The sequence below is a fragment of the Alosa pseudoharengus genome, unplaced genomic scaffold (assembly GCF_046254945.1).
Source record: "Alosa pseudoharengus isolate Yale_2024_CS ecotype anadromous, Long Island Sound unplaced genomic scaffold, YU_APseudo_1.1 YU_APseudo_1.1_scf_16, whole genome shotgun sequence".
Taxonomy (NCBI): domain Eukaryota; kingdom Metazoa; phylum Chordata; class Actinopteri; order Clupeiformes; family Clupeidae; genus Alosa; species Alosa pseudoharengus.
Genome location: NW_027468630.1, coordinates 28,334,921 through 28,345,404, shown reverse-complemented (window position 1 = coordinate 28,345,404; position 10,484 = coordinate 28,334,921). Strand labels below are relative to the sequence as shown.

The 10,484-nt window shown below is 46.2% G+C and overlaps 1 protein-coding gene across 1 annotated transcript; it reads right to left on the bottom strand.

Annotated features, from left to right (window-relative positions):
- Window positions 1-7: 7 nt before the first annotated feature.
- Window positions 8-10,409, bottom strand: neil3 (nei-like DNA glycosylase 3). The gene is made up of 10 exons (XM_076288196.1): window positions 10,230-10,409; window positions 9,695-9,801; window positions 8,596-8,730; window positions 7,390-7,603; window positions 6,870-6,944; window positions 6,097-6,263; window positions 3,930-4,096; window positions 3,039-3,420; window positions 2,451-2,625; window positions 8-1,324 (listed from the first exon to the last, which is right to left on the bottom strand). The coding sequence occupies exons 1-10, from the start codon at window positions 10,332-10,334 to the stop codon at window positions 1,142-1,144; spliced, it is 1,710 nt and encodes a 569-aa protein (XP_076144311.1). The 5' UTR covers window positions 10,335-10,409; the 3' UTR covers window positions 8-1,141.
- Between the last annotated feature and the right edge of the window lie 75 nt (window positions 10,410-10,484).

The window sequence follows — 10,484 nt, the reverse complement described above, 5'->3', positions numbered from 1 at the left end:
GCAAAAGTAATCTAATGAGTTTCAGCTTTATTTGTATGAGATTTGTATGGTACAGAATTTATGCACTTGGTTAAAATATGTCAACCAGAGGATGGGGTGCTGTCAGATGAGCCTCGCTGATGATGCGTCATTTCGAGGTGCTACATTATTCATTATTTCAAACACACACAGTCTCCGGTCTTTCCTGAGCAATGTTTGGTTGAATAAGAGAAGGCTGGATTGCCTTCCATCAGGATACCACTGCAATAAGTGTGGCAAGGGCCCACACACACTGGGCCAGATCAGTCTGAGAATCTGCTAATATTCGGGACGGTTGAGGGTTCTTTGCAGGGTCTTTCTCCTGCATCCTTCACACTCCTGTCATCCAGGCAGCCTAGGCTCTAGCCAACATGTCTGCCGGCATGTGTTCCATTCAGTCAGTAGCACAGCTCAAATGGCTAATCAGTCCAGTGAAAAGTGTGTGTGTGTGTTGATGAAAAGCCTGAAACTACACTGATCCGAGTTTGCACAGAATCCAAAACCACACCAGGGAGTTTAGGAGGGTCAAGTGTCCTTGTTTTGCAGAATTTTCATGCTGTATGTATCATGCTGGATGTAAGCTTGTGTCCTTTTTCAACCAGTAGCACGTCATACATTGCCAGTCAGGCCACTGAAGGGTGAGACTGTATGTGTGTGACTGTTTGAGTGTGTGTGTGTCTTTGCTCTGTCAGAATGACAACCTGCCACCACGCTGGTCTGACCACTACACGAGGGGCCGTTCCACCCTGCGCCCCTTCAGTTTGGCATTTTAAATGGAGCCAACAGTGCTAAGTCCCAACGGGAGCTTTGTGTGCTACTCTTGTGATATGGCAGCTCACGCTGTGTGCTCTGAACTGCCCAGGGCATCAAACATCGGTCAGATTGACACCTCCTGATTAAAATAACAGTGCAGAATATTAATTAACATCATTGCATTATTTGAAACAGAAAACACGCAAACAAAAACGTGAGTGTGTGGGAAGGAGGGGAAAAAAATCATACTGTCCATCCATGTTTCTGTAGATGTTTGTGTGTGTGTGTGTGTGTGTCTGTCATATCAGCCAAACATACTGTCCATGCCTATTTCTGTAGGTGCTTTTTTGGTGTGTGTGTGTGTGTTGTCTTAGCAGCCAGGCAGGATGCCGACTCCCGGCCCATTCTCTGCCCACTGGAAGAAGTCGCACTGCTGACCCTTCCTCATGGGGCAGGTGTAGAAGTTGCGGCCGTTGTTGGGGCCCAGCTTCAGCACCGTCCTCATCAGGCTCCGTTTCCCGTGCTGACAGGTGGGGAAGTGCAGGTCTGCCCACTGAGACCGGGAACGAGGGAACACACCACCATGGGGAGGAAAGGAGGGAAGAGATGAGGAGGTAGAGTGTTAGTGAGAGAGGACAAAATGTGCTGCTTGTCCTATTCTAGTCAACCATGTCGAAATACTTCCTCAGAGCTTGATGTACTCTGAGACCACAGGGTGAAACTGTTTAACCTCTACACAAGCTACAGAGAGAACCCCAACACAAGCTACAGAGAGAAACCCCACAATGATCACATTTGTCTGTTTTACGATACAGTCTTTGAAACTGCACCATTTTTCTGAGGTTCCTCACCTCAGGTGTCAACAGGACCAGACAAAGCTAAGTTGATAGCCTTGTCACATCCCCATGCTGCAGGGATGATACATAGAGGTGAAGGACTGTCTGTTTCCCTGACACTGATGACCACATACACATCTGTCTCAGCCCCAATCACGGTCAGAAAAACTCCTGTCCCTATTCAGCCACAGAGTCTAAGAGCTTTGGAGCATGCACAGGTAGAGCCCAGTAGGAGCTCTGAGATGGTAAAGGTGCTCGCCATATTTAACTGGGATAACAGAACGCAGCGGATGTGAATCAAAGTAGGTTGATGTGAATGTCAAAGCAATAGGAATCACAGTTCCCCCTAGGGGCCATTGACTGGTATTGCACAGGGATCAGACACCCAGGAACACCCCTGCACCCTTTGCTCTCTAATAATAAATTAATAGTCACCAAGAGCCAGAGGCGCAGTCTGATACACACAACAGTCTGCGTATGCAGCATGAACAGCACAGGAGAAATCAACACAGACAGCAGGAGCATCTGTTCTAGGGCTTTTTAGTGCAGCATGGCAAAGCCTGAATCCGAGCCATAGCACTTTTTCTATTGAATGCTGTAATGGGGCACTTTTGGACATGGTATCCTCCAGAAGTACATCCCTACAGCTGACTAATAAAATGTGGTCGGAGTTGGCTAGTAGGCTGAGCTTGGGGTGTGTGTGTGCGTGTTTCTTTTCTGTACTTTAATCCTGTCCCCCCCATTCCTACGGCCTCTCCTGATCCTGGTCTTTAATCCGGTCCTATTCCTACGGCCTCTCCTGGTCCTGGTCACCTGGAGTTCTGTGGTCGTGGCCAGACTCACCTCAAAGAAGTTGCACTTGGTGTCGCGTGGCAGAGCGCAGCAGTAGAACTGTCGTCCCCTGTTCTCCCCATCTTTGTTCACCACGCGCAGCACGCAGGGCCGGCCGTGAGACGCACAGCTAGGAATTCTGGGAGGAGAGGAGTGGCCGTCCTGTTTCCGTTTGGCTGGAGGCGCACTGGTGACATCAGAACAGGAAACAGAATTAAGACATCTGCTTTCATACGTACATTCAGTCTGTTCACTTAGTAATTGATCTGTTTGTTCATTCAGTTTGCTGGGTCAACTAGGAATGAGTCATCACACAGTATCACAGCTCTGCACACAGACAAGCAGCATCACTATCATCAGCATTACTACCCCCCCCACCCCTCCTCCTCCTCCTCATCATCACCACCTCTGCAAAATGTCTCCTGTAGTCCAGCTCATTTGTGTGCGCTAGTTGTGTGGTCAAGGGAAAGCTAAACTAGGATTTGGTCTTGTGGACTATAGCTGAGGCACACATACAGCACCTTTCATTATCTCCATGTTCATCTTGATACCCTTCTTCATCACTCAGGTGAAGAATGCTCACTGATTTTATCCACTCACCTGACGGGGCTGTGTTGGGAGTTTAACGCCGTGTGACTGACCAGAACCGACCCGCTGTCTGTTCTCACACGCTTACTCGGCTGGGTGTACGATCCGTCCGCACCGGTCATCGACCCTGCCCTCCTAAGGGCGTTGCCATGGCTACCTGACCACGCGGTACCCTGCGCTGGGCTGCCGTTAAAGGTTAGCGGCGCTGTGGTGGTGCGGGCAGGAGAGGGTGCTGTGCTGAGGTCTGACAGGACGAGGGTGGTGTGGCCGAATGCAGCCCGGCGGTTCAGCTTCAGCTCCTGGGCAGGCTTACTGAAGGAGTTGCACGGGTACTTAATCAGGTGCGGGGAGAACGCTGACGAATCACACTGCTCCTGCTGGCCAGGGGGTGGAACTGCAGATAGGGGACACGGCAGGAAAGGTGCAAGTCAGTGAGATGTTGTCAAAGGCAGGGTCATCTGATGTGGTCAAAGGCAGGGTCATTTGATAGTATTAAGCCAGACAGAACGGAACTGGCAAAAGTTTCTAGTGAGAACCCATAAAGTTGAAGTGCATGAGTGGTGCTTAACTGTGGGCTTTTTGCTGAGTTTCACACAGCACTTTTTCCATTATCACCTAAAGGATTCCCAGAAGCTTGCTGATTAGTACTGAATTTAAACAATTCCAGACTGAGGGTATATTTCTCAGCAAAATTAAGAGCGTGTTTTTTTTCTGCTTTAGGCTAATTACATACCACCATTGTATGCATATTAAACAGTTATGGGACCTAAAGAGATTTCTAAAGAGGTTCCCTTGGGGTAATTCACATTGTCTGGAAAGAGAGTCTTTTAAGGAAGTTACAGCTAAAATGCTTAACATGGCAGACAGTGGGGCTCTGAGTCTAACCAACCAATCAGCACTCACCCTCAGGTCGTGGGGTCAGGCATGCTTCACAGGACTTGCTGATTGGTCGGTTTATGAGGGTGCAGAGGTTACAGGCCCACTCCTCTTCCTCCTTCTTCGCTACATGATCATTGGTCCCACCTCCCTGGTAAGCCCAGCCAATCAGAGTGTTCCTGGTGGGGAGTTTGCTAGAAATATACAGAAGAGCTTGATTGATAATGGTGTCCACTGCCCAATCAGTGCAGTGCGTACTGTACCGACACTTGTAACAATGACCCATTAATCGTAAATTAATGATTCTCTGAAAAGCAAGCTTGAAGACACACTAAAAATGAGCAGAACAGGCATAAGACGACACATTAATAAAGTCAACGTGTCGTATTAAAGACGCCTTGGTTAATACAAGTAATGTGTCACAGATCTGTGCACTCACAAATTCATTAACACTGGAGATTAAAACTGAAGTGTCAGAGCAAAAGCCCAAAATGAAGAGCATCAACATCTCTCACCCCTGTTGTGACTTCTTTATGGAACACTATTAATGGGTAAATCAGCACTCTATGGAGACTCTTTATCACCACTAAACCACGACGGTGTTGGAAAAGTTGGGTGATAAACAAGGACAAAACTTCAGATGAAATATTCAGTGAGATCCATCGGTGTATGTGTGTGTGCTGCTAGCGAGAAATATGTGTGTGTATACAGGTACAGTATGTGAGAGATAAATATTTGTGTGTATTCTGTGCGTGTGTCACACATCTCACACACCCCAGATCAGCAGGCAGGAAAACAATTCTGACTATTTTTAGGGTGTTGAACAATAACTTTGGCTGAAGTACAAGAAAATGTCTTCCACTCTCAGTTCTGTGCGTGTGTGTGCATGTGCATGTGTGCGTGTGCGTGGGGGTAGTAGGACTTCAACTCCACTCTCAGCTCTGGGTGTGTGTGTAGTAGGACTTCAACTTCACTCCCAGCTCTGGGTGTGTGTGTTGTGGTAGGACTTGCCACATGCTTATGTTCACAGAGCCTTCTCAGCACCATATCCACAGAGCCTTAAAAATGACAATTAGATTGAACCAAAAGCACTGCTGCCAAAAGCCCCCGTTTAAGCAGTAGTTTAATAGATTACGTTTTAATGAGGACAATGAATACATTAACACACTGTCCAGCCAGAGAGAGGCTGATGGGGCTGGCAGAGAAGGGCCTGTGGAGCAGCTGTCTGTCTGCCAGACACTAGTGGACTGCAGGGCAATGACCAGAACACACCGTTCCATTCCAGAATGTTCCTGAGTGTCCGCAATATGGATGCAGGATATTGCACAAATGGATCTCCATCAGGCAGAACCTGTCAGACTTCAGTGATATTCTTTTCTTTCAGACTTTAGAGTTTTTATTGAATTGGTCCAATTCTAGAGCAGTTAATGGGCCCAGAAGTAAACAGAGGCAGAGGTGAGAACAAACTCTTTTAACAGGGGGAGTTAACCTTGAGCAGGTATGTCTGAGGCTGGATAAGGGGGTGCTGGGGGTTTGAGGAGGAAAGAGGTCAAAACAAGAAACAGGTGGAGGAGGAGGATAAAAAACAGATCAGAACGATTGACGGTCGACTTCAAGACAGCGCTGCCATACCTAACCCTAACCCCATCCAGGCAGCGCTGCCTGGAAGTCGACCGTGGGGGCCCAAAAGCCCATATATCAATCTGAACACACTAACTAAGAACGACCTGAATACCCTTCTGTACCCCCATGGACACACAGGGTGCTATTTGGCCCTCTACCCTCTAGGAGAATGAGACCAGGGCCACCCACGGGTCGGACTACACTGCTCGCAGAGCGGTGGCCACCCCCGGGTCAGCCTGTGCTGAGCAAGCATAAAGCCTGACAGAGCTAAAATTACTTAATCAATGCACTGCTATTACCCCCATCATTCATTATCAGTAAGCCATTGCCCAAATGGGACTCCGCAAGTGTGTGGTAGACTGTAAATTATGTATGTACATGACTGTTTGAGAGAGAAAGAGAGAAAGAAAGAGAGTGTGTGTGTCTGTGTGTACCAGTGTGTGTTAGACAATGAATTATGTATGTGAATGTATCTGTTTTTATGTGTGAATACAAATTGATCTGCATGTGCCTGTGTATGTGTGTGTGTTTTGCATGCGTGTTGTGTGTGTGTGTATTTTCTATACCTCACCTGATGTTCAATAGGTTTGGGTCAGCTTTCTGACAGTGCTGACAGTAGTAAGTCATCCTGCCGTTATCGCCTAGGCGACAGACTGTGATGCTCCCGTTGCATTGGCCACACTGAGGACGCTTGTAGACTTTGTAATGCTTGTACAGGGCCGAGCCAGTCTTCCGACACTAGACAGAAACAGCCCGCGGCCATCACGGATGTAACATACATACATAAATAAATAAATAAATAAATAAATAAATAAATAAATAAAAATGGAGCTCTAGCAATGATACATGCATGGTGTACATGTCCGAAGGCCTGTTCTCACAGATGAAGGCGGTGCAAAGCCACACACATCCTGCAGCTAATGGGTGCAGGATCTCGTACCAGTATCCAAGATAGTCAAAGACAAACCTCATGAAGAGCCGCACGGCTCCATACATCACTACTAATAAACACTGTGAATGGGAGCTCTTTGGTGTGCGGATCGTCTTTGACTTTCTTGGATACTGTTCTCACAGATTTCAAAGTCCTAGTCCTAGAATCAAACACCCTGGATATGAAGGAGAGCTAATACAGGCTATACATTATGTTGCATTTCTCTAGCCTACGCTTACTTGGACTCATACTTACTTGGACTTCTTGAATTTCCCCTGGGGATCAATAAAGTATCTATCTATCTATCTATCTATCTATCTATCTACCACCACTTTTATCAAATGTCAAAAATATGAACAATTGTCCTCACTGGATTTGAAGGTTTACTAGCTCCAGTCCAAACCCAAGCCTACCTTATAAAACAGCAATGTGAAGTCCCGAGTCATCTTGACCAGATGGCGCACTTGCTCACTGGACAGCTGGGACACCTGTGACATGACATTAGGAATCTGAATGAGCTACATCGGTATCTGTGTGTGTGTGTGTGTGTGTGTGTGTGTGTGTGTGTGTGTGTGTGTGTGTTTATAGATTTATCTATGTAGAAAGTGGTTAAAGGTTGTCCTATTGTCAGTAGAGGAGTTTGTCAGAACCCCCCCCCCGCCAAAAAAAACAACAAAAAAACAACAACAAAAAAACAAGACCCCCCCCCCCCCCCCCCCCCGAAAAAAAAAAAAAAACACTATCTGTTTTTTTAACTCCTGCTAGTTAAAAGTGTAAGAAAGTGTGTGTCGATGACAGAGAGTGCCCTGGAGGACAACACTGAGAAAGGGTGCTGACCGTGGCAAGAGTAGCCACCCCCCCATACTAACTAAACCCAGCAGCACTAGACTCATCATATCGCCTGGGTGACAGAACAGAAGTGGCGATGGCTACCCTGACAGCAGGATGAAGGCCACTGTCGAAGAGTGCTTCGTTCTTGATGATGTTCCCCACGCCGGGCAGTACAGCCTGGTCCAGCAGAACGTCACAGAGCATGCGGCCACCCTCTGCTCTCATCGCCTCCTCCGCACGGGACGCACTGAACTTCTGTGAGCAAACGTCCAGACTCTCCATCGCATGCACTCTCTGCTCACAGTCAGCTGTAATCCTGCCGACACACACACATGCACACAAATAAACACACACACATACACACAAAGACCGACAGACACATACCCACAAAGCCACGAGGACAACACAAAGACACCTGTTAATTGGTAGCCTAGAAATCTAGACGCACCCTAGCGGCAGCAAATTAAATTTGCTGCCAGGGCTAGTCTAGCAACTCTCCGTTGGCTTGTGAGATCGAAAAATTAAACTTCTATCAGGCCAATCAAATCGTGTATAGAGTCGTTAGGCGGGCTTAACATAATGATTGATGGCAGAGTTGCAACGGTTTGGCTTGAATTCCCTGCTACTTGAAAACAAAGAAGATGGATGTTGCTGTTGGCCAACAGTGTGACACGAGTTAAGCTTGTTTTAAGATGGCAAAAGTTTGAACTAGCCAACTAGCTCCGCTGGTGGGAAAACGCATGGGACTCAGCGCTGTCCTATTGCGTGCAGAGGGAATTTGAAAGACAACCGATTATCCCGCCCCTCGGACTGAGCACTGCGAACGGTGAGTGCCCAGACTCTACATTTAAATGTGGGTCTGGCTCATCGTCAGGCTAGTTAATTGGTCATTTGACAAGCCTACAATTCCACAAATCCTTGCTTTAATTAAAAAGTGTGTGTGTGTGTGTGTGTGTCTCACTACAAATCAATTTCATGGAAAAGAAGAACAACAAGGCACTTCAGAGCTCAGAGCAGGGGCCAAGAGAAAACTCCATTAAAGGTGCAGATGCAGGTATTGATCTGTGAGTGAGCGTAGGTATCTGTTAACCAAACACCCCAGCCAGCCCCAAGCAGATTGGCCTTCCCTTATAAGCTCAGCGTTATTCCAGTTAATGTGAAGCTGTGATAGTTAAAAAAAGATCACATGCCCGCGGGACCACAAGCTGAGAGCTGCTCCCCGGTTCTGTAGGCTGCATTGCAGAACACACACTAGAGGACAGATCTACACACTGAAGGATAAGTATGTGTGTGCTGTCGCTAGGCTACCTGATGTCCACTGTGGAGTCAAAGAAGCAGATGCAGTCATTGGTGAGCTGGACCACCAGCACAGGCAGAGAACCCCTCTGGTCCTTCCTCTCTGTTGGATTGATCCGCATAGAACCGTCCATGCCGAAGTGAACCCTGCAGAAGGCAATTCAGTCAATACAAACATGCAGTGTTGCCCTTGCTCCAGATCAGTGGTCCCCAAACTACGGCCCGCCACCTCATTTTGGGTGGCCCCCCAAAACATGTCTGTGGTATATAGCATCTGGCCCGCACGGGAGTACGACATCATCAAACTATAACCTCCGTAATTTCCCCGATTCATTCTCTATGGCGAGTCTTAACAACACACATGTAATACTCTTTTTGTCCACTGGTGGTTGTTTTGGCGCTGTTTCGCGTTTGCCATCGAAAACGGAATGAACCTACCTGCAAACAATGTAAGAGGCCTGACTGCATCAGTGCTCAAAGTATTCTTAAAGTTTATCAATTAATTGTTAATAACTAACTAACTTCTATTCAAGTCATATTTCTGGGACTTTCTGGGATAATTATTTCTATTTTTTATTTACTCTTCAAATGTTCATACAAATTCACAAAGTTCTCAGGTGAGTGAAATGGTGGTCATTTCAGATGTTTTTAAATAAAATATACTTTTGGGAATGCTGAAGTCTTTTTATTAGTATTATTTCATTTGAGCTACATTTTACATGGCATGATGGCAATATAAACACAGCTAACAATGGTATTACAACAGTCTACCTTAGTTGAATATTCCATTACATTTAATGGTATTATATTGCGGTAGCCAATGATTAAATGTAATGGAATATTCAACTAAGGTAGACTGTTGTTGTTCACAGCACTAAACTATTTATGGTTACTGATATACTCCGAGTCTCTGGCCCTCTGTTAGAGCCAGGCATAGTAAGCTGGCCCTCGGAAGAAAAAGTTTGGGGACCACTGCTCTAGATCATTAAATAATTTAAGATTACAAATCAGGTACACGTTCTGCATGCTTATATTGTTATGTCATAGCATAAGCTCTAGTCTAAACCGTGCAAACAATGATATAAGGTAACAGTTAACAAGTCAAGCTTACCTAAGCGTCCTTTCTCCAAAGTACAGGAACAACTCTTTTCCCAAGGTGTCCACCCCAGTGTACGAGCAACCACCGAAGACTTGGTACGAGCTTCTGACATTTCCTATCTACAAATCAGATTCCTTCATGTTACAACAGATCATGCGGCCTCGATCATGGGATCGAAAGGCTTGCTTGCTTGCTAGTCTATAATATACTAAGTTAGGCAACGACATTAGCTACTATCGTAAAAGGACCAATGCCCGCTCCTTCCATTCAAAAAACCGAAGACAATGTCACTTGAACCCTATGTTATGCACCTTACGAGAGAGAGCATAGAACTACTACTGCTATGCCGATATTCGAGTAAATCTACCTGACTACCTGTAGACATATGAGCGTGATTAAGTTATTTGGTAAAACGTGAGTAAATTACACAGTGTTGTCTGAACAATGTGAGCAATAAAATCGTGGATCAGTTGTTGTTGTGGCTAGCATAGATATATGACTAACCTGTTTGTTGTTGGCTGCATAACAACTTGCTTGTGTAACTTACCGACGTCGGTGTTGCTCCACCACGAATTTCCTTGACACGTTGTCCTTTCTGAACCCTTGAGCGGATCTTTTCTCCGTTCAAAGTACAGCCTGGACCCTCAACCATTTCCAAAATATCCAAAAACACAACGTACGCTGATTTAAGGAGCAGACAAAATCAGAAAATAAATGTTAGCCTACTTCGCCCGCCAGATGATTCGAATATGCGCATGCGCATCTGCTCTATGCGCAAGAAGACTTTCTGCACATGCGCTGT